This window comes from Rhinatrema bivittatum, chromosome 1 (genome assembly GCF_901001135.1).
Source record: "Rhinatrema bivittatum chromosome 1, aRhiBiv1.1, whole genome shotgun sequence".
Taxonomy (NCBI): Eukaryota; Metazoa; Chordata; class Amphibia; order Gymnophiona; family Rhinatrematidae; genus Rhinatrema; species Rhinatrema bivittatum.
This window is the reverse complement of record NC_042615.1, coordinates 590683270-590707635: the sequence shown is the minus strand read 5'-3', so window position 1 is coordinate 590707635 and position 24366 is coordinate 590683270. Positions and strand designations below refer to the sequence as shown.

Here is a 24366-nt window from a genome sequence, read left to right as displayed (position 1 = left end):
GGAAATACCTACAGTACTTGAATATAATCTGCTTTGAAGCACTGCAAAAAGTAGATTAAATAAATATGCAAAAATGAGCATAAGCAGCTTTTACTTATGTATTCTGCATTTTATAAAAGTTGAAAGTATACATGTATTTTCATTTTTGCATGTTCATGTATGCGTGTAAAAGGGATGTTCAGGAGTATGGCCAGGAAGGGAATGGTTAATAGAACGGAAAATGTCATAATGCCTCTGTATCGCTCCAAGGTGAGACCGCACCTTGAATACTGTGTACAATTCTGGTCGCCGCATCTCAAAAAAGATATAGTTGCGATGAAGAAGGTACAGAGAAGGGCAACCAAAATGATAAAGGGGATGGAACAGCTTCCCTATGAGGAAAGAATGAAGAGGTTAGGGCTGTTCAGCTTGGAGAAGAGACGGCTGAGGGGGGATATGATAGAGGTCTTTAAGATCATGAGAGGTCTTGAACGAGTAGATGTGACTCGGTTATTTACACTTTCGGATAATAGAAGGACTAGGGGGCATTCCATGAAGTTAGCAAGTAGCACATTTAAGACTAATCGGAGAAAATTCTTTTTCACTCAATGCACAATAAAGCTCTGGAATTTGTTGCCAGAGGATGTGGTTAGTGAAGTTAGTGTAGCTGGGTTCAAAAAACATTTGGATAAGTTCTTGGAGGAGAAGTCCATTAATGGTTATTAATCAATTTTACTTAGGGAATAGCCACTGCTATTAATTGCATCAGTTGCATGGGATCTTCTTGGTGTTTGGGTAATTGCCAGGTTCTTGTGGCCTGGTTTTGGCCTCTGTTGGAAACAGGATGCTGGGCTTGATGGACCCTTGGTCTGACCCAACATGGCAATTTCTTATGTTGTTATGTTCTTATTTATGCATGCAAAGACATTTTAGACCATGAAGGTGTGGGTATGTTATAAAATCGACAGGCTGCACGCACATGTGCGCAAGGGGGGTAGGTTTTGGCTAGTTTCGCACAGCGACGCATCCCGGCCTTCCGTAGTTCCCTCCCAGTCCCATTAAGGAGCGGACTGGAGGGAACTTCCCTACCAGTTAGCCTACCTCCCTTCCCCTTCTCCTTCCCCTTCCCCTCTCCTCCCCAACCCTTAATTCCTACCTTTCACCTTCTTTTTTTTTTATTTCACAACTTACTTCAGAGGTCCCCTGGCACAGCAGTACATGGCCGCTGTACCGGCGGCTTCCAACCCCGCCCTCCCGGACCGCTCCTCCCCGCCCCTGGGACCACCCCTTGGAAGAGGGCTGGTCCTTGTGCATGTAATGGAAGTTACGAGCGTGGCTGGGCCCCTTCTAAAATGTGCGCAGCACGCGCAAGGCCTGGCCACGCACGTAACCCTGGATTTTATGCGCAGAGGTTTTTAAAATTTGGCCGATAGTGTGCTAAAGTTATTTAGAAGATGAAGGTGCATTTATTTAGTTGGAGTGTTTAATGTGTGATAAAGATTAAATTACATTATTTTTCCCCTTCCTTGGATGGCCTCTTTTTTGGGATGGGGAAAGCTCTGGTGCCTTAGCTTGGCACAATCATTGCTCCTCCACAGTGATGTGCAATCACAGCTTATGCTGCCCTCAGAGTGCCAGGGACATGGGAGCTCTTACACTTTCTGATTACTGCTGGAGGAGCCTGGAGGGCAGTGAGATGGCTCAGAAGATTGGCCAAGAGCAGTGTTAGGCCTATCCGCATCAGCCACCTGTGCCCTTGGAGAGGTGGGGGGGGGGGGGGAGCATCATTCTCTGGCAGTGGTGGTGACGATGCTGCATACTGCATTGGTGCAGGTGGTGGAGGCAGAGGAGATGTAACAAAAATGGGCAGTGTTGGAGGTCTGGATGGAGCTCCAAATTAGGGGCACCTGCATTGGCCCTGTTAGTAATCATGTGCAAACCATCCTTACTGGTCAGCGAGGATGCTCGGTTAGGCCCTAATTCAGAAAGTAATCCGCGGTATAATTGTCACCTGAAGACCCCATTGTTTCAGCATGGGAGGGGCTCTATACCAAGGAAGGACTGCCAGAAAATGAAGGACGGCCATGCAGTGCAATTTGTGGTCATGACACAAAGATGTTTTGCCATCATCTGTGCAGATTCCCTCCTCCACCAGTGAGGTGGCATCACGTTAGCACATATGGTCATGACCTGCACATTGAGGCAGCAGCTCAAGTCTTAATGTTTGTGAAGTTGACCAATACTGTACAAGGAGTTCAACCCCATTAATCTAAGTTAGATAGCCGCATGCTATGACCTTACATTATTATTTCTATTAAGACATGCTTAATTAAGTAAACTGTGGCTGGGATGGGGGGAGAAAGGGGGTAATGGTGTGAGGCAACTAGGTTTAATTAGTTCTCCTTGATAAAGCATTTTCATTACCTCATGACTTAGGCAAGGCAATTTTGCTACTATAGTGTGGGTGTTCTGGAATGGACATCCCTCACACGGAACTATTTTGACCTGATGGCATACACCTGTATAAGATTGATTCAAGACTTGATGATGCATTGGTTTAGACCATGGACATCTGCCCATTTACGTGGGCAAGATCTGCCTGTAGAAGGAGCAAAGGGTCTTTGTTGCAAGCAGGGTAAATGTAATTCCAACAAGGTTGCAGCTTAGTGTTTGGGAAGCCCAGGCAAGTTCTGCAAGCTACCCAAGTCCTGTGGCAGGGTACTTGAGCCTCGGGGGTGGGGGTGGATGGGGAGGAATTTAAAATTGAGCAGTGTCATGCAATAAGGCTCATGCTAGAACAGCTGGTGTCATCTGATGCCTGGTCTCTAGGTCTGGTGTGGTGTCAGACCGATGTCCCAAGATTCAGCCGTGTCACAGGCCTGGAAGGATGACAGTCTTGCTTGCATGGGGCAGGCTGTCCTAAAGGCCTTGACCTACTGCTTCTGCGGGTGACTTCTGGTCCTGGGTCAGTCTTGCTTGCATGGGTCAGACTGCCAGAAGGCCTGGACCTACTAACTGGGAGACTCCTGGTCCCAGCTGGGCTGCCGGCCTTGCTTGCATGGGGAGAGTTGCTTGAAAGGCCTTAACCAACCAGATATATTTGTAGCTAATAGCTATATGTTTACAGGAGCTTGGGTACCTAGGTTAGACACCATTGTTAGGGTTCATGAATTCATTCCAGAAATAGTGATCTGTAAATAATTATTTTTTGAAAGTAATAACAGTCCCTATTGTGAATGTCAAGAAAGTAGAGTTATGTCAGTAGAAGACAAAACGAACAGCCTTTTAGCGATCTGAAAAGATATACATCTGTATAGATAAAAATAAATAATACATGACTGGCATAAATCATTTTGGTCTTCCAAGATGACACTGATATCTCAAGATACTAGAAGTTATTTAATATGTGACATCAATGTTTTTCAAACATTTTGTAATTTGTTTGATTTGTTTGGGTAAATTATATGGCAAACAAATTATTAAAGCTTGTAATTCAGATTTGCTTACACAAGTTTAAACTGAACATCTTAAAGTATAAAAGAACAAAATAAAATGTGTCCAAAGGATAAACAATCCTAAAATATTCAAAGATACGCAATACTTGAAAATCTGTATAGAGATTGGCAGATAAACTGTAATCAGCAACCATGGTATCTGTGGCACGTCTGGGCCTGCCTGCATTTGAAGAATACTCAGTTCAGGGAACACTCAGAGACAGTTATTCGAGTGGAATAATAAAGGCCAGAGTAATTGCTCTGTGGTTTTTCATTTTCCTATTCTTGTGGAACAGTGTTGCATTCACTCTTATCTAAGTATCTTGGAGCCTCCTCTGTTTCTAGTGATAAGGTGAACAACTGTGAGGAGTACAGTCAGCACTTCTTTGAAATTCTTCCATATTCTGGAGTTCACCCCATCAGGTCCCATTACCATTGTCTACCTTTAAATGTTCCAGTGCTTTGAATACTGCCTCCTCAGCAAATATGTGTTCATCTTCCAATCTTGTTATATGTCTTTGCTTTTTGCCTTTGATCCATCCTGCTCTCTTTAAACCAAGGAAAAGTATTTGTTCAGGATATCCACTTTCCCCTGATCTCCCACTTCTTTCGCACAGCTGGTTGCTTCCGAAATACCTCTTGCAAGGACTCTAGTATCACCCTCGTTCTAGTTCATTCTGTAGCTGATATAATCCAATTTAGGTGTTTTCAAGACAACCCACAGCAACTCAATCAGTAGTTTGTATCTCGATGGTTTTTATTTTCTTTCCTAATATTCAGCACATGATAGTCTCTAGAATTTGTTTTAAATCGTACTCTAAGAAGATATGTGGGTAATTTTCAAAGGGATTTACGCTTGTCAAAGTAGCATATAATCATAGCAATTTTTAAAAGCCCATTAAAGTGCACTTACGCATGTGGTTAGTGCAGTTAGTGTAGCCTCTGTTGGAAACAGGATGCTGGGCTTGATGGACCCTTGGTTTGACCCAGCATGGCAATTTCTTATGTTCTTATGTTCTTATGACAATTCAATGGCAAATATTGTGGCAATTTTCAAAAGCCCACTTAGGTGCAATTCTAAGCATGCAATCCCTTTTGACAATTACCCTTATGTTTATATTGACTGTATTCCATTTCAGTTGGGTGATAAATGCTTGTATTATAAATTATGCAGAGATGCAGTTGAAACTGAACAAGTTTAAAACTTGGAAGGGCAGTGACTCTGTCATTTCCACTTCAACTCTTGTCACTGTTCCTATCACTCACCTTATTCATAAAAAATAAAACACCATGAGCATTTTCATCTTTAGGATAGCCAGTTTCATCAGGAATGTTCATATTGAGTGGGTTCTGAAGCTTTCTTGATTTTTATTGCCTTAATAAATCTTCTTGCATTCTTGAGAAGCAGATTCATTGTCTTCTGAATCACATATATTACAGGCTTGTCTCTTTTGAACTTCTCAACCACGGGGAATGAGGACTTCAGATAGAGTAGATGAGCTTTGATCACTGAGTTAATATATGTGTAGTCTACATGGTATTCTGCTTTGTTGTTGCTTTTATCTATGACCTGTCTTTTGGGGTCGTAATCTGATACAGTAAATAATTTAAGTAAGTAGGAAAGTAAATCTCGGTGTATTCCTGAGAGCAATGTTGGCAGCAATTATTTTCAAAATGCTGATATGAAGTAATTGTGTCAGACTAATACGCTTTCTGCCCTCACAATTATTAATGAGAATACACTTGTACTGCTCATAATAATAATGGCGGATAAAGAGGTAATCCTAGAAAGCATAGTCACTATGTAAATTAATTCTGTCTTTGCTAGCATCTTTGTTTGTTGAGCCAGACTGGTGTCAATCCAAAGTGGGTGGGGAGGTATGAGTCAAGTGTGGGCAAAAACAGGCAAGCAGAAAACTTGAGAATAAAAGCAGAAAAAACTGTATTTGTTTGATGCAAATGATGAGCAAGAAGCTAGCATAATTTCACAGTCAAGCATAATGTATATTTCACTGGCATGGTACCCCTGGGGTTATTAAAATTGAATCAAGAAATTTTAGCTTTCATCCCTTGATTTTTTTTGTGTGTGCCTGTCTGTTAGTGCGCTTACCCTCTTTTCTGATATTAAGTAAAATCATTTGGTTTGAAGCTCGTTGCCAGCAGCACAACTTGAGTTCCATTTGGTACAGTTACTGATTAATGTCAAGTCAATATCAGTGCTCCAGATATGATGCAGTTATCATTTGCAATAGCAAAGGTAAAGTGCAAATTGATTTAAACATGTACGCATAAAGGGGTAAATGTTAAGACCTGCGCGCTGCCCATCAACTGCAGCACTTTTGGATGCTATTAGAGCATCATTTAAGCATAAACAAAGATAAGAGACCAGAAGAAAGCTCAGAAATTGATAAAAAAGAAGCACATTTTGGGCTGCGCACAAGTTATAAAATGGGGGTTGGCGCGCGCAAGTGGGGTACACAATTGTGCACCTTGTGCACGCCGAGCCCATGCCAGGCCGTGCTGCCTTTCCCCGTTCCCTACCCCCCACCCCACTTTCCCTTCCCTTCCCCTACCTCTCCCGCCCAGTGGCGTAGCGAGGGGTGGGCGGGGTGGGCGGCCGCCCCGGGTGCCGGGTCTAAGGGGGCGCCAAAAAGCTATTTAAATAAAAAAAGAAATTAGTATTTTAAGCCCAGAAGTAAGTGTTGTTGAATACTGGCAGATCGTCTTTTTTTTTGTTTTGTTTTTTTGTTTTGTTATGAGAGATTTATAGTAATGGTCAGGGGCGGATTGACCTATCGGGGGATCGGGCATCCCCCGGTGGGCCGGTCTACCTGGTCATGTGGTCTCGACTGCGTGGCTCTTCTTCAGCCCAGCCTCAACGCCTTCGCCAAGCCGGCAGGGGCCGAAGAAATGCAAATCGAGGCCGGCTGGGGCCGAAGAAAAGAAGATCAGCCAGGTGAGCTAGCGGCGCACGGGCCGAAGAAATGAAGATGGGAACCTCCCAGCCAGCCCCTGCTGGAGAAATTAAAATTGAGGCCAGTGGAGGCCGAAGAAAAGAAGATGGGCGCCTCCCAGCCAGCCTCAAGCGGGGGCCGGCTGGGAGGCGCCCATCTTCTTTTCTTCGGCCTCCGCCGGCTTTGATTTTAATCTCTTCGGCCTCCGCCGGAGACAGCCGGCCCCCGAAGGCCGGCGGGGGCCGAATAAATTAAAATCGAGGCAGGCAGCGGCGGAGGCCGAACCAAAGAAGATGGGCGCCTCCCAGCCAGCCTCAAGCGGGGGCCGACTGGGCGGCGCCCATCTTCGGCCCCCACCGGCCTCGATTTTAATGTCTTCGGCCCCCGCCGGAGACCAAGAGGGCCGGCGGGAGCCGAAGAAGTGAACACCGGTCTGCTAACTGCCGCCGGAGACCAGCTGTTCAACCTTGGATCGGAAGGGTGCTTCTGTGTGTATGTGAGAAAGGAGCGGTGTGTGTGTATGAGAAAGGAATGGTGCTTCTGTATGTGTATATATGGTATGTATGTGAGAGAGGAATCTGCCAGTTTAAAAAAAAAATTTGTGCTGGTAGTGCAACTTTTGAAAAGTTGGATGAAAGATTAAATTACTGAATGTTAAGCATCCCTCTTCTAGAAAATAAAATTTAGCAAAGTGGGTAGAGACAAATACTAAAGCAAAAAAAATTAAACTATTTAAAATGTTCATCTCAGCAAAATCACAAATTTAAGATACTGATGCCAGGTTTTGTTTTTTTTTAGCATAATTTAAGCATGAAGACTAGAATAGTTCTAATCTGAAATGGTTTTGCTATTTTTTTAAGCCTTTAGAAAATGTATATTTTTAAATGACTAAGACTGGAATCTTGATGGAGGGAGGGGGCGCCGAAGAAGTCTCTTGCCCCGGGCGCCAAATTGTCTAGCTACGCCACTGCTCCCACCCTTTCCCCCCTACCTTTTCCTTGGTTTTTCTTTTATTTCAAAACTTACTTCAGCCCTGGGGCTGAAGTAAGTTGTGCGCGCCGGCCAACTGCCGGTGCGCGATCCCCGGCACAGCGGCAATTGGTCGCTGTGTCTGAGGCTTCTGACCCTGCCCCCGCCTATGCCCCGCCCCCGGACTGCCCCTTTAGTAAAGCCCCTGGACTTAGAAGTGTCCCGGGGCTTTACGCACGTCAACGGGCCTTTTGAAAATAGACCCAGCGCGCATAGGGCTTTTAACATCCAGCCCAAATGTGCTTCTTTTTTTATCAATTTCTGAGCTTTCTTCTGGTCTTTTATCTTTGTTTATGCTTAAGTGATGCTCTAATAGCATCCAAAAGTGCTGCAGTTGATGCTGCCTCAAAGGCAAACCTACTAGACCCACGCTAACAGCTGACAGACATGCCCTACTGGGTCAGGAGCTGGAGCTTCACCTCTACCAGTCCCATTCCCTGCAGACTGAGCCTTTGGGTTCCAGGGGCCAACAAGGCTTAGGTGAGTGTCCCCTAAGGAATAGTCAGAGAGAGTCCAGATACAGTCAGTGGTGAGAGCAGACAGTGAGCAGGCATTATCTATGACTAGGCCAAGGGTCAGCGTGGGCAGCAAGCAGATGAAATCTGGGTCCAGGCCAAGGATCAGGATAGGCAGCAATCTAGGAGTGAAGTTAGAATCCAAAGCACAGGTCAGAACCAGAGAATCAGGCCAAGACAAATAAGACAGGCAGAGACAAGACTCCAAAGGACTAGGCAGGGTAGAACAAAGACAAGACAAAGGAGACAAGCAAGGACACAAGCAAAACATGGCAAGGCAAGACAGCGGGAGAATGGGGAAACAGGACAAGGCACAGGGAATAGCAACACGCACTGCAGAGCAGGAGGACCTGCAAGGAGGCACCTAGAGGGTTTTCCCTTAAACCTGGTGAAGGTGCTTGCATATTCCACAAAGTATGGATCTGGTTGGATGTCCTGAGGTGAGTGCGGCCAGTCGTGGGACCACCTTGCTCCCGGCCAAACATTACAATAAAAACATAAGTTTCACACTGGGTCAGATCAAGGTAAATAGAACCCAGCATTCTGTCTCTGACAGTGGCCAGTTTGAGTTGCAAGTACCCGCCTATCCCCAATAGTTGATATGACTTTGAGGACCTTCATTTTCAGTTTTTGTTATATTTTGCCTGAGAATTTCAATGTTAGGACAAAAAAGACAAAACCTGATAATGAAGGTCCTAATATATTTTGTAACTCACTCCCAAAAATAAGCATTGTTTTTTCAAAGTTTACCTGGCTAATAACTGTTTATGAACTTGTCCTTCAGGAACTTGTCCAGGCCTCTTTTGAACACTATTGCATTAGTTGCCTTAACCTCATCCGCCAGCAATAGATTCCGTAGCTTGATTGTGAGCTGAGTGAAAAAATACTTCCTATGTTTTGTTTTATTTATTTATTTATTTATTTATTTAGAGGTTTTTATATACCGCAGTACGTAAAATATACATCACCGCGGTTTACAATTAACAATAAATTAGCAACAATGCTTTACAAATAACAGAATTAATAAATATTAATTACATATAATAGGATTAACAGCAAACAGGCTGTATCGATCGTGGACCATCCATAAGGAGAATGTTTAACAAACAATAATGATATTGTGGTAATATTATCATTTACGAAACAACAATATAACAAACTAGAATATAATACTATAATGGTGCTGTGGGATAATACAAGTTCTAAATTGAATTGAAGATAACACAATACAAATATCATGTTAAGGGAAAAATGTGGGCGTAGGGGGGCGGAGGAATAAGGAGAGAGAATGTGGGTAGAAGGGACATGGAGCTGGGAGTTATCTTGGTGAGGTAACTAGAGTGTCATATCAGTTTAATTGTATATCATAGTGTGAAAGCTAGTTCAAATAGCCATGTTTTGAGGTCATGTTTGAATTTCTTATGGCAGGGTTCCATTCGCAGATCAGTGGGCATTTTAAATCTTCCGATTGCTGGTTTCATGGCGTGTCCACTAATCCTAGTGTTTAAAGGGTACCATTCTGTATATACCCTATACACCCCATGATTTTATAAATTTCAATCATAAGAACTTAAGATTTGCCATACTGGGTCAGTCTGAGGGTCCCTCAAGCCCAGTATCTTGTTTCCAGTAGTAATCTGATGAAGTTGGTGGATCAGCGGAATAGAAATAGTGGAAATAAATACATGAATAGTGTAGACAGTAGATAGATCCCATTCTGCTAATGCGCAGGAATAGGTAGTGGCTTTTCCCCAAGTCTATCTGGTTAATAACAGTTTATGGACTTCTACAGGAACTTGACCAAACCTTTTTTCCTGTCGATAAGCAGGCTGTATTAGCCATGCTGTCTGGATGGGATACTCCAGGTGGCACAAGGCGGAGCTTCTCTTAAAGAATACAGAGCAGCTGCATAATCGTTCCTGCACGATTACCTGATCTCCTCAGTTTTTTCCATGCAGCTCACTGGACATGCAGATCAACTTCACTTGTTTTTCTCTTCACAGTAGATTTTAGAGATGTGAATCGTGTGCCAGATCGTCTTAACGATCAGATTCGGCTGGGAGGGGGGGGGGGGGGGGGGAAATCTGATCGTTAAGATATGTGATTTGGAATCGTTTCCGATTCCAATTCACATTGCTAATTTTTAATTATAGAGTATAGTATAATAGGGGCTGATGAGTAAAGATGGCCGGCGCCATCTTTAAAGATGGCGCCGGCCATCCAGTGCTCCTACCATGTGACAGGGGCCGGCCAATGGCACAGATACCCTGTCACATGGTAAGGGCAGAGGGGCATCGGCGCCATTTTTTTTTTAGAACAGCTGATGCCTGGGAACGGGAAATCTCTCCCCGAGGCCCCCCTGGATCTCTCCTCTCCCCGAGGCCCCCCTGGATCTCTCCCCGAGGCCCCACGAGGCCCCCCTGGACCACCAGGTAATTTTAAAAGGTTTTGGGGGGGTCGGGAGGGGGGCTCGATTTAAAGGGTCGGGGGGTTTGGTTTTTTTAGCGGCACGGGCCTCCCTAAAAAAAAAGGGTCGGGAGGGTGGGGAGGCTAAGGGGGTCGATTTAAAGGGTCGGGTGTTTTTTTTTTTTTTTATCGGGCCATCGGCGCCATTTTAATTAGTGGCAGCCAAAATGGCGCCGATGGCCCGAGAGTGGGAGATCGCGCCGGGACCCCCCCCCCCCCCCCCCACTGGATCACCAGGTAACTTAACATTTTGGGGGGGTTCGGGAGGGTGGGGGAGGGTAAGGAATTGGTTTTAAAGGGTCGGGGTGGGTTTAGGGGTTGTTTTGGTGTGCCGGTTTTCCCGCCCTCCCCCAAATAATTACCGTGCCCTATTTAACGATACAATACAAATGCCCCTGACGATTAATCGTGGGCATTTGTATTGTATCGTGCACTCTAACGATTTAGAACGATTTTAAAATTATCTGACGATAATTTTAATCGTTCAAAAACGATTCACATCCCTAGTAGATTTCTTTTTTCACCTTGGTGAACCCACATAAGCACTTTTCAGTGCTAACATGGCTCCGAAGACCCCCAGATTCAAATATTGCCAGTGTGTCAAAATTATCTCTGTCACTGACAGACATAATTACTGCTACCTGTGCCTGGGGCCCAACCACAACCAATTGATGAGCTGCAACTGCCGCAGAAGTTCTCCATGGGCCCAGAGGCAGTGGGCTGCGAAGGTACCTATTCGGGTTCTTATGTCCTAGCTTCGATGCACCACTCAGCCCACTCATTTCCAGAGCCTAAGACACAGTGCCCCATTCAAGAGAAATGTGCATCATCGGTGGTCCTGATGCCATTATCAGGTGCTCAGGAAAAGCAGAGCAAGGTGAGGGAAAGCTCCCAGAGTGCTTGAGGTGCTTCAACCCATTTCAAAAATCTATAAGAGGGTAACGGCATCGACTAAAGCATCGTCAAAAAGTGTCAGAGTCGGGAAACGCCTCAACCTATGATGCACCAGAAGCGGGATGTTACCCATAAAAAGTCTGTGTCACACCAACTTACACATATGGCACACAACACAACATAAAACAACTCATGACTCTGATGCCAGCAACCTCAACATAAGAATAGAAGGACAAGCATGCCATGACGCATAAGCTATGATCAAGCACTCTATGCTCAAACAACAGTTGACAATGCATTCAATGTATCCAAAGCAGGCATCGACTCATGACTCATTGGGGAGTGATCGGACTTCCAAGCACTCAAAATCTCCAAAGGAGTGACAATGAGATCCATAGATAGTATTCCTACTGGAGGAACTGTTGGCTTCTGATCCTTCAGAAGGGGAAGGAGGTCATATCTTCCCCAGTATGTCCAGGTTCTGATGGATCCTCTACATCTTCTCAGAGGGTTTATTCAGACATCTCGTCCATCTTCAGATAAAAGGCAGCTACCTCAGCTACAAGAACCTCTAACCAAAAGGCATAAGTCAACCCATAAGGATCAGGGATCATCTGAGCATCACAGAGGACCAGATTCCTCCATCTTGCTTGCAGCATTAGCCCCATCTAAAAAGGCAAAAGACCTTCATCACATGTAGGGGCAGCAGAAGGCACTGCTACTCCACCACTAAAGGAGAAACATTCCCTACCCATGGGGGAGACCAGCCTCACAAGCCATGTCCCAAATTTCAGATATCCTGAAAACCTTCTTTTCTTTACTAGAAGGGGGCTGCCATCTGTGCCCGCCACCTTATCTGTCGGAGGAAGGTTTCTCCCCACCTTCAATTCCTTCTTCTCCGGTTCAGGAACATAATAGTCTACAAGACCGGGAAGAACATCCGGATCCAAGTTTTTCCCCGGAACCAGATAGAGAGCCTCAGGATTGTCCTCCAAATTCCCTGGGTACTGTCAGATACCCCCCCCCCCCCAGAAGACCCGCCAGAGCCTTCATCTTCTCCAGAGGACTTGACATTTTCCAGATTTGTGGAAAAAGTTGGATCCACCCTAAAAGTGAAGATGAAAAAGGAGTCATATCCAAGGTCTGAGGTAATGGGCATCTTACAAATCTTTGATGTCCCATCAGAACCTACCACACTACTGTCTCATGCGGTTCTTGATGCGGTCAAAGACAAATCTTGGGAATCCCAGATTTCAGGCCACTCTATCTCCCACAAAACTAACCTGAATTTCCTCATGAGGAAATCACCTCATTATGGCATGATCCAACTTCCCCATGCTTCTCTGATCATTGAATTAGCCATGAAAAAGGCAAAAAAAATTGTGGCTGCATTCCAACACACCTCCAGGTAAAGACAATAAGTACCTGGATGAATTTGGTTGAAAGGTTTTTCAAGCAGTAATGCTCACTGTGAAAATACAACAACATCAGGTATATGGGACTTTCTAGTATCTACTTGGAAGCCATCCACAAGGAAGGATTATGCTTTCAAGTGGCAATGATACCTTAGTTGGTATCAGACAAGGGACATAGACCCATTCTCTTTTCCCCCTAAAATGCTATTAGAGTATCTATAAATTCAATTCACAACAGGACTGGCAGTGTCGTCTATCAGAGTGTACCTTAGCACTATAGCTGCATATCTTCCATCAAGGGATGGAAGATACCATTTCAACCCATCCACTGGTGTCAAGTTTCATGAAGGGAGTTCTAAAAATTTGACCACCAGTCTCAAAATCTCCCGTCCCTTGGGATATCAACTTGATGTTGGAAATGCTCATGCTTCCACCCTTTCAACCTTTAGAGACTACCTCTATGAAGTTTCTAACATGGAAAGTTCTATTCTTGGTTGCAGTAACTTCGGCAAGACAAGTTCTTTATCCTCCATATTTGCAGTTTTATCAGGACTAAGTCACCTTGCAGACACATCCATCTTTCTTACCAAAAGTTTTCCCAGTCTTTCACCTAAATCAAACGATTGTTATCTACATTTTTTCCAAGGCCTCATGAAAATGGCAGAGAAAGATTACTTCACATGTTAGACTATAAAAGAACCTTGGCATATTACAAGAAAAGAACTCAGACAAGTAACCGGGCATCCCAGCCTTTTGTATCCTTCAGTCCGAATGTGCCAGGGTTGCCTGTTGCAAAAAGAATGCTAGCTAATTGGATAACTCAATAAATTCATTTCTGCTACTCATCCCAACTTTCTGGACTCACAACCAGAGTTAACACACATCAGCTTAGAGCCACTTCAACTTCTTTTGCACATCTTCATATTGTGCCTTTATTGGACATTTGCAAAGCAGCTACATGGTCTACTGTCCATACCTTCACATCTCATTACTGTCTAGACCAGAAAGCAGCTTCAGATGCCTCTGTGGGATCAGCAGTGATATATCATGCCACTAGAGCCTGTAGGATTTGCGGGTTGCGCACATAGCACTTGAGAAGTAATTACATCAAATGACTATGTCATCCGTTGCAATGCTTAATCAGAGGTGTGAATTATATACTATAATTCTTGCTTTATTAATCACACTCAATTGCAAAATTTAGTTTACATTTGTGATTATGATGGACCACCTCCTTATCTCGTGAATACCCACATTTAAAATAACACACTCTCACACTTACTTTACCCTAAAGTTGTCACAACCATACATAATACTTTACCCTAGAATCATCACCCTCATATCATACACACATCACTCATTATATACTTATTTATTTATTATTTTTATATACCGACATTCGATCTCAATTGAGATATCACACTGGTTTACATTGAGGTACTGTAGGTATTTCTCTATCTTAGATTATAAGCCCAGAGGGCTTATAATCTAAGTTTGTACCTGAGGCAATGGAGGGTAAAGTGACTTGCCCAAGGTCACAAGGAGCGACAGCAGGACTTGAACCCTGGTCTTCTGGTTCATACTCGACTGCTCTCACCACTAGGCTATTCCTCTTGGGATCAGGAAGAATACTGGGGTCAGGAGGGTGGGGTGTTTGTTTAAACTGGCTCCTTTAGATGGCCAAATAATTCGGTGAAGATTTGTTGTATTCGTGGGGAATCACGATACGTTTCGCTTCCCCACGAATACAACGAATATGGCCCTAAACGTTGCAGATTACCAATTTGTAGGGAATGAATGCACACCCCTAACTGTGGATAATACTTTAAAATCGTCGGCTCAGTGTGCTGCAGCAGTCAAAAACGCAAACAGAATGTTAGGAATTATTAGGAATGGACTGGTTAATAAAACAGAAAATGTCATAATGCCTCTATATCGCTCAATGGTGAGACCGCACCTTGAATACTGTGTACAATTCTGGTTGCCGCATCTCAAAAAAGATATAGTTGTGATGGAGAAGGTACAGAGAAGGGCAACAAAAATGATAAAAAGGATGGAAGAGGTCTTTAAGATCATGAGAGGTCTTGAACGAGTAGATGTGAATTGGTTATTTACTAGGGGTGTGCATTCATTTCCAACGTATTGGTAATCCGCAACATATAGGGCCATATTCGTTGTATTCTTGGGGAAGTGAAACATATCGCAATTCCTCACGAATTCAACAAATCTTCACCGAATTATTCGGCCGTCTAAAGGAGCAAATTTAAACAAACACCCCACCCTCCTGACCCCCCCAAGACTTACCAAAACTCCATGGTGGTCCAGCGGGGAGTCCGGGAGCCATCTCCTGCACTCACGCCGTCGGCTGCCAGTAATCAAAATGGCGCCAATAGCCTTTTCCCTCACTATGTCACAGGGGCCGACCAATGGCACCGGTAGCCCCTGTGATAGAGTAAGGTCAAAGGCTATCGGCACCATTTTGAATACCGGCAGCCAAAGGCATGAGTGCAGGAGATGGCTCCTGGACCTCCGCTGGTAAGTCTTGGGGGGGTCAGGAGGGTGGGGGGTTGTAGTTAATTCAATTTTAGCCGTGAAACAAATAAGAATGAACGCATGAACGTATCGGGGGCCCCCCTTGCCGAATGCAACGTATCTGCTCCCGACGAATACGAATACCGAATACAACGTATGCCATCCCTCTGCACATCCCTATTATTTACACTTTTGAATAATAGAAGGACTAGGGGGCATTCCATGAAGTTAACAAGTAGCACATTTAAGACTAAAAGGAGAAAATTCTTTTTCACTCAACGCACGATAAAGATCTGGAATTTGATGCCAGAGGATGTGGTTAGTGCAGTTAGTGTAGCTGGGTTCAAAAAAAGTTTGGATAAGTTCTTGGGGGAGTAGTCCATTAACAGCTATTAATCAAGTTTACTTAGGGAATAGCCACTGCTATTAATTGTATCAGTAGCATGGGATCTTCTTAGTGTTTGGGTAATTGCCAGGTTCTTGAGGCCTGGTTTGGGCTCTGTTGGAAACAGGCTGCTGGGCTTGATGGACTCTTGGTCTGACCCAGCATGGCAGTTCTTATGTTAACTCTTCTGGTTCTATGTATCTCTTCTATTTTTTAAACCGTTCCATATAAACCGATATGATGTGAAAACTAATAGCGATATATAAAACGTGAAATAAATAAATAAATAAATGATGTAATATTATTCTTGTTTTGCAGAAAGTTGGCTGTGATGGGGTGTTAGGATCTTTGTCAAGAGAGGATCACTGTGGTGTATGCAATGGTAACGGAAAATCGTGCAGAATCATTAAAGGTGATTTTAACCACACCAGAGGAGCAGGTAAACGTTTTCATTATTGTAATGTCTAAGCAATATAAGTAAATGTACTCAGACATGACATTCAGACTTTCACCACAACATATGTAAGAATGACTTAAGAGCACATTACTTAGTTGCACTGTTAAAATTGTGTTTAGATGTACAATAGAAACAGAGTTGTGGAAATTTGAACCATATCCAAGCGAAGAATTGCGGTTGCCGTATTAGTCCACTTCGATACGTGGAACTAAGAATCTCGATGAAGAAAAGATAATTCTGGAAACCTGGTCACAAGTGTATTAAGTTAATCCTGTAGAAAGGTACCACCTACAAATTGTTTGTTGACCCTTCATTCATTGAACTATATGGAAGGAAAGTATTGTAAGATCAGAAATGGTGCTTTTCTCTATTGTTTGTATCAATATAGCAATTTATATGAAAAAAAGCAGTTTTAGCACTTCCCAAAGTTTAGTCTAAAGTCAGATTAGTCATAACAGCCTCAGAAAATAGACATTTAACCATCTGCAGAAAATATTTATTCATTTTTTCATCATCATTATCATCATCATCATCACTTATTTATAATCACACTCTTTCATCAGGAGAGCATGACAAGCAACAGTTCAACAAGAAACTGAATTACAATAAACAAACAGGCCGATACAGTAAAAGTCGCAGGAGAGCAGGCAAGCACCAGCTCTCCTGTGCGCGCGATTTAATATTCAAATGAGGGCCCGTGGTAAAAAGAGGTGCTAGGGACACTAGCGCGTCCCTAGCGCCTCTTTTTTGACAGGAGTGGCGGCTGTCAGTGAGTTTGACAGCCGACACTCAATTTTGCTAGTGTCGGTTCTCAAACCCGAGACAGCCACAGGTTCGGAAACCGGACACCGGCAAAATTGACTGTCCGGTTTTCAACCCACGAACCGTGGGCTGATTTAAATTTTTTATTTATTTATTTACGATTATCTTTTACTTTTGGGACCTCTGACTTAATATCGCCATGATATTAAGTCAGAGGGTGTACAGAAAAGCAGTTTTTACTGCTTTTCTGTACACTTTCTCGGTGCCGGCAGTAATTAACGCCTACCTTTAGGTAGGCGTTAATTTCTGAAAGTAAAATGTGCGGGAATAACTAATAGGGCCATCAACATGCATTTGCCTGTTGCAGGCGCTATTAGTTTCGGGAGGGTTGGCCGTGCGTTTTCAAAATGCTATTACCCCTTACTGAATAAGGGGTAAAGCTAGCGCGTCGAAAACACGCTTCCAAACGCGGGTTAACAATGCGCTCCGCCGGAGCATACAGTGAACAGTATGCAATGAACAGATCAATATTTGGACCTAAGAATAGCAAATTAAAGTAAATAAAATCAACAAGGGTTAAGAAATAGCAGGAATGCAATACAATTGAAATCACTGACAGGGAGAATTAGATAGGAGTGAGGAGTTACTATACAATTCAAGTAATGGGTAAGGGTCATTTGGCTGAGGGAGAGGTAGCAGGGGTCTCTTTGTGTGTGTGTGGGGGGGGGGGGGGGGAGGGAGAGGTAGCTGTAGACCAAAGGCTGAAGTAAAAAACAGGTCTTTAGGAGTTTCCTGAATATGAGAATGTCTGAGGCGTGTCTGATTTCACATGGGAGTGAGTTTCAAAGGGTAGGAACAGTGCCCGTAATGGTAGAGAGTTTCATTTCCCTAGGGCAGTGGTTCTCAACCTTTCTAATGCTGTGAACCTGCAATACAGTTCCTCATGTTGCGGTGACCCCTCGCCCCGCCCTCGCCCCGTGAGGGTGGGGTGAGGGCGGGGCTTTGGTCATATGGGGGTGGGGTTATGGATGGGGTTGGATTTTAGTGCACACTTATCATTTAATTATGACATTTATAATGTGAATGTAACTCAACTCACCATAGGTTCTCACATGCATGGCACACTGACCCATGATCGTCACGGGGCTAGATGTAAAAGTACAGTTTGTATCCACAGGAACCCCCCTGACCCACAATAATGGATGTAAAGCAGAATTATGACATTCCCCATACAACTCACCCTACAAAAAAGATATTCTGGTTCTAGTGACATCTCAGTAACAGCAACTCAAACTCCTTCTATTTCCAGGCTCAATAGCCCTACTTATGAAAAGACAGCAGTTTACCACCAATGCATGTCCTCTGAGAAAACACAACAAATAAGACCGATACAAACGCTTACATGCTAGCAAAATATCTCATCTCGGTAACAGACACAGAACCGACCTAACATACTCCCAGGATCTGTAGTAATGCACATAAACTAATCCGCACACAGTTACACCTGTATTATGGAATACACTCAAACAGGAGCAACCCTATCTATGAAAAGGCAACACTACAAATATTAAATCAGGTCCTAAAAACCAATACACCTCTTATTAGGAAAACAGAACTAGCAAGCAGCTATAGATCCCCACACAGAAATAATTGTAAAACTATACTAATAAGCAGAATAAATGTTTCAAAACAGCTATGAACATCCAACAATTAAAAACGCATAAAAACTATTAAACATTCTCCAAACACCAATAAAATATTTCAAAAAAGCAGACATCACACAATTAAAATGGCAGTCAAGGAAAATAAACTTAAAAAGCCACCTTTACTTACCCCCTCCAGCAGCTCTCCTACTCCCCTTCCCTGCAGGCCGTGGCACTCACCAGAAGCAGCAGTAGAAGCTAAGCTCTATACTTATGGTCCTCTTCCTTAGTGCCCATGTCTCTCACACACACACACCATACCAGTCATGCCCCCATGACCAGTTTCTGTCTCTCACACACCAATCATCTCCCAAACAGTCTTTGGCACACACACACCAGTCACCTTCCTGAACAGTTTCTCTCATGCCATACACACACACACACACACACAGGCTTCCCACTCCCGTGTTCTACTTACATATACGGGCTTCTCACTCTCATAATCACTTTCTCACACACACACACACCAGTCACCTTCCTGAACAGTTTCTCTCATGCCATACACACACACACACACACAGGCTTCCCACTCCCGTGTTCTACTTACATATATGGGCTTCTCACTCTCATAATCACTTTCTCTGTCTCTCTCTCTCTCTCACACACACACACTCACTCACTCACCAGTCTCTCACTCCCATGCTTGTTCTCTCCACATGCACAGGCTTCTCATTCCCATAATCACTTTCTCTCTGTTACACACACACCAGTCTCTCTCATTTCCATGCTCACTCTCCACGTGCACAGGCTTCTCATTCCCTGAATCACATTTTCTCTCATTCACACACACACACCAGTCTTTTTCTCTCACACACACCATCACCTTACCAAGCAGTCTCTCTCTCTCATGCATGCACACTCACCCTGGTTTCTCACTCCCATGCTTTCTTTCACCCCCACAACACCAGGCTTCTTACGCCCATGCTTTCTCACATACCCAGACTTCTCCCTTCCATGCTTTTTCTCTCTCTCACACACACACATCAGTCACCTCCCTGACTGATGTCTCACACTCTCACATACACATCAGTCATCTCCCTGAGCAATCACTTTCATTGTCTCTCACATACACACACACACATCAGCTCTCTGACCAGTCAATCACACACAGGCTGGCTGGCTGCTTCTCTCTCTTTCTCTCACTCACTTCCTCTTCTCCCCCGAGCACAAATGGGAGCTGCAGCAGCCTCCACTGACCAAGAAAGAAGAATCCCATCGGCCGCGGGAGGCTCGTGCTGCTCTCTCCTTTCTCCATTACCGGCTGCTTCAACTGCTCGGGGGCCGATGCTGCAGCCGCCGCTGCTACTTTTTCGCGCGGCGCGGCTCTCTCTCCTTCCCGCGCACCACGATTCACTTCCTGTTCCGGGTCACGGGAGGGGCAGGCGCATGAAGAAGAAAAGGCCCAGCCGCGGGTGCAGGGCTTCTTCTAGTGCCGCTGCCGTTCCCGCTGGGCTTGAACGTGCTGACAGCCCGGCGGCAACGGCAGCGGGAGAGACCGGGAGCGCGTGACCCCTGCGTTTTGGGCGTTCGACCCCCGCCGGGGTCGCAACCCATAGGTTGAGAACCGCTGCCCTAGGGGCAGGCACAACTCAGCGGGCTTGGGAAAGGGAGTGCAGAAGGTGGGTAGGCTTTTAGGTTGTGAGATGATTGATATAGATAGGAGGATGCTAAGCCATTTAGGGCCTTGAATGTCGGGGACCAGTGTAGAGATCTGTGGAGGGGCAGTGATGTAGTCATATTTTCTGGCTTTTAGAATGAGTTGAGGAGCTGCATTTTGGATGAGTTGTAAATGGTGGTTGAGCTTCTTGGGTAATCTGATGTATAATGCATTGCAATAGTCTAACCGGGAAATGGCATTAGCCTGGAACACTGTTGCAAAAGCAGGGCTATCAAAGAAGGGGCGGAGGTGGCACAGTCCGTGTGTTGTGTATCCCACCTGCAGCAGGCCCTCAACCTGGCCCATTTACCTCCGGTGCCTGGCTCCTGGACCCAGCTCATCCTCACTGGCAGCAGTAGGCAGCCGTTTGTGCTCCCGCACCTCCGTTGCCTCCTCGGCCGTTCCTGGCTCCTCTGTGGACCTCCCCGGCTCCCGGTGGGTCTCCCCACATGTGCCACGAAGAGATGCTGATGTCCAGCATCCTGCCTCTCCTAGGCGCATGTTACTTGCTGGCATTTAAAAGGGCCATGGCGGGAAACTAACCTGCGGCCCTGGATGATGACATCATCAAGCCCTGCTGCTTAAGGCAGGGCCCACCACTCGTTCCTTGCCTTGGCAACAGGTAGGGATGTGCAGAGGGACGCCATATGTTGCATTCGTGATTCGGATTCGTCGGGGAGCAGATACGTTGCATTCGGCCATATGGCGCCCCGATGTGTTAATACGGCGATTTCTATTCGTGTCCCAGCTAAAATTAAAATTAACTACAATCCCCCACCCTCCTGACCCCCCCCAAGACTTACCAAAACTCCCTGGTGGTCCAGCGGGAAGTCTGGAACCATCCCCTGCACTCTCACACCCTCGGTACCGGTTTCATCATGGCGCAGATAGCCTTTGTCACAGGGGCTACCAGTGCTATTGGTCAGCCCCTGTCACATGGCCATCGGTGCCATCTTGTGCTCCTACCATGTGACAAGGGCTGACCAATGGCACCGGCAGCCCCTGTGACATAGTATGGGCAAAGGCAATCGGCGCCATTTTGAGTACTGGCATCGGATGGCCGGAGTGCAGGAGGTCACTCCGGGACCCCCGTTGGACCCCCAGGGACTTTTGGCCAGCTTGGGGGGGGCCTCCTGACCCCCACAAGACTTGCTAAAAGTCCAGCGGGGGTCCGGGAGCGACCTCCTGCACACCGGCCGTCCGATGCCAGTACTCAAAATGGCGCCGATCACCTTTGCCCTCACTATGTCACAGGTACCTTGTAAGTTTATAAGTATATAAATATTAAATGAAATTTAATAAATAAAATTTATAAGTATATAAATATTAAATTACATGAAATTTAAAAAAAACAAACCTCATTTAAATTGACTGCCACGAAAAATCAAATTAGTCATTGCCTTTAAACAATTGTACCTGACCCTTTGCAACACACACATACACACACTGACATACACACAGAAAAACAAGGGGTTAAGGAAATAAATATAAGAAAGTCTACATTTAGACTACATATTAGAAGTTAATCCTCCAGAACTATACAGAAGGTAGCAACCCAGCAAAATCAAAATCTGCCACTTATAATAGAAATATATGATCAACCCCCGCTACTGATGAGGACTACTGTATAAATTACAACAACTCTATATTCTCCACCACATCAACAAACGTATTTGCTTCCACCACATCACAAAAATATTTAAATTAGGAATCTTTAATTCGAGTGTTAAACTTTAAATTTGAAGAGACATCCGTATCAAGCGACAAGTTATGAACTTTGATTTAAATGAAAGGTAGTCGTCACATTTATAATACTGACAGAAATGAGCTACTGAATGGGAATTTGCCATCAAATTAGTGAAAAACTTTGAATTTGAGGAAACATCTACAACAAGTGACGAGTTATGAACTTGATTGAAGTAACAGCAGCGTTTTTAGAAATTATCGATGGAGTTTGAACACTTAAGTTTATTTAGACAGGCTAAGCCTCACAACATTTACAAAAAGAATTCTTATATGAAAGGTTTGTGTTCACATTAAAAAAGTCACAAACAAAAAAATAACAAATATAAAAATCACAGGTAGGAGGGAGGTCGGTTCATGATTACTAGAGATGTGAATTGGAATCGGTTCGGTTCCGGTTCTGATTCAAATCTTATAATTTTTATCGTCCGACCCGATTGTTTTTTTGTTTATCGGCTGCGCCCAATCCGATAAACAAAATACCCACCCTGACCCTTTAAAACTGACCCCTGAGCCTCCCCCACCCTCCCGACTCCCCCAAAAATATTTTAAAATTACCTGGTGGTCCAGTGGAGGCGCGGGGAGCGATCTCCCGCTCTCGGGCCGTCGGCTGTGCTAATAAAACTGGCACCGATGGCCCTTTGCCCTTACCATGTGACAGGATATCCGTGCCATTGGCCGGCCCCTGTCACATGGTAGGAGCACTGGATGGCCGGCGCCATTTTTATTAGTGGCAGCCTATGACCCGAGAGCGGGAGATCGCTCCCGGCACCCCCACTGGACCACCAGGTAATTTTAAAATGTTTTTGGGGGGCTCGGAAGGGTGGGGGAAGCTAAGGAGTCAGTTTTAAAGGGTTGGGGTGGGTTTTTTTTATCAGGCCATCGGTGCCATTTTTATTAGTGGCAGCCAACGGCCCGAGAGCGGGCGATCGGTCCCGGGGCTTCCACTGGACCACCAGGTGATTTTAAAACGTTTTGGGTGGGTTTGGAAGGGTGGGGGAAGGCAATGGATTAGTTTTAAAGGGTTGGGGTGGGTTTAGGGGTTGTTTTGGTGTGCCGGTTTTCCCGCCCCCCCCCCCCCAATAACTCCCGTTAGTGGACACAAACCCAATTAACGATTTTTCACGATAAATCGGGGGAATTTCTATTGTATCACACTCTAACGATTTTTGACGATTTAAAAAAATGATTCACATCCCTAATGATTACTATTGAAAATACACTGCATACAAGGCCGTGGTGGCATATTGCAGATGATGTATGAAACCTTCCTCTTCCTACTTTAAATATTTTTGTGAAGTGGTGGAAGCAAATATGTTTGTTGATGTGGAGGGGAATATAGAGTTGTTGTAACTTATAATAGAAAGACATTTGACCATAGGAATTGTAATGCAATCTAGTAGCATAATAAACATTTGAGCTTGATTGTGCAGAGAAATTCTTTCCTGCTCCAGCATCTGAAACAGGAAACTTTCAGATATTTAAAACCTATTTAGCTTCTCATATGTCTTCCCTTAAAATGTCCATAAATATAAAACTGTATTGGTTCCTCTGTTCTTTGTAAATTTTAATATGCTGAAACATTTCAATAAAGATAGATTTTAAAAAATAGTTTTAAATTACAGTGGAGCCATTGATTTATTTACTTATGTGTTATTTCAAATGTATAAATCATTGTTCCAAAGAATGCTCGCAGCAAAGGACAATGTAATAAATATCATATATGTTGCGGGGGCGCTAGGGAGCAGTCCCAGTTCGTGGAGGTTAATGTGCCCTTGGACCATGGCGCGACTGCAGAGGAGGTCTGAGGAAGCTCCGAGGCAGGCAAGACATGTCCAGCATGGGCAGACAGGCTGAAGACCAGGAGCCCTGACCTCTGCCGAACCTGAATGCATCAGAAGAGACCCAGCAACACAATGCTGGTCTCTTTGGTAGCCCTCCGGCCACTCGATAGCCCTTTCGGACCTGCCGCCTGGAAATGGCAGATGCGATAGAATGGACAGAAGTCGAGGACAGGTGATGGTACTGGTACTTGGAACAAGACGAGTATGCTTGGAGACTTGGACGAGATGAGGATGCTTGGAGACTTAGGCAGGCACTGCTCCTGAGGGTGCCCTACACAGCCCCTTGTGGGCTGGTCATGGACCACCCTGTCCCATTGCCCGCCCTACACAACCTGGAGAGGCTGGTCATGGACCACGCGGATAGCAGGATATGTGCAGGACTGAGACTCAGGACGAAGGAGGGATCCAGGGAGCACTCGAAGGAGGATCCGGCTGGAAGAGGACTCCAGTGACCAGAAATGGACACCGGATCAGATACGGATTTACTCCCAGGAAGGTTGGCTGGAGGCGATGTCCGGCGGGCGAGGCAAGGCTTGG

At 44.8% G+C, this 24366-nt stretch overlaps 1 protein-coding gene across 1 annotated transcript in view; it reads left to right on the top strand.

Moving 5' to 3' along the window:
* ADAMTS19 (ADAM metallopeptidase with thrombospondin type 1 motif 19) overlaps positions 1-24366 on the top strand; it is a 465279-nt gene that overhangs the window by 338126 nt on the left and 102787 nt on the right. The window contains exon 15 of the mRNA XM_029619011.1: positions 15982-16102. Coding sequence (XP_029474871.1) covers positions 15982-16102 — 121 coding nt within the window. The remainder of the gene's footprint in view (positions 1-15981; positions 16103-24366) is intronic.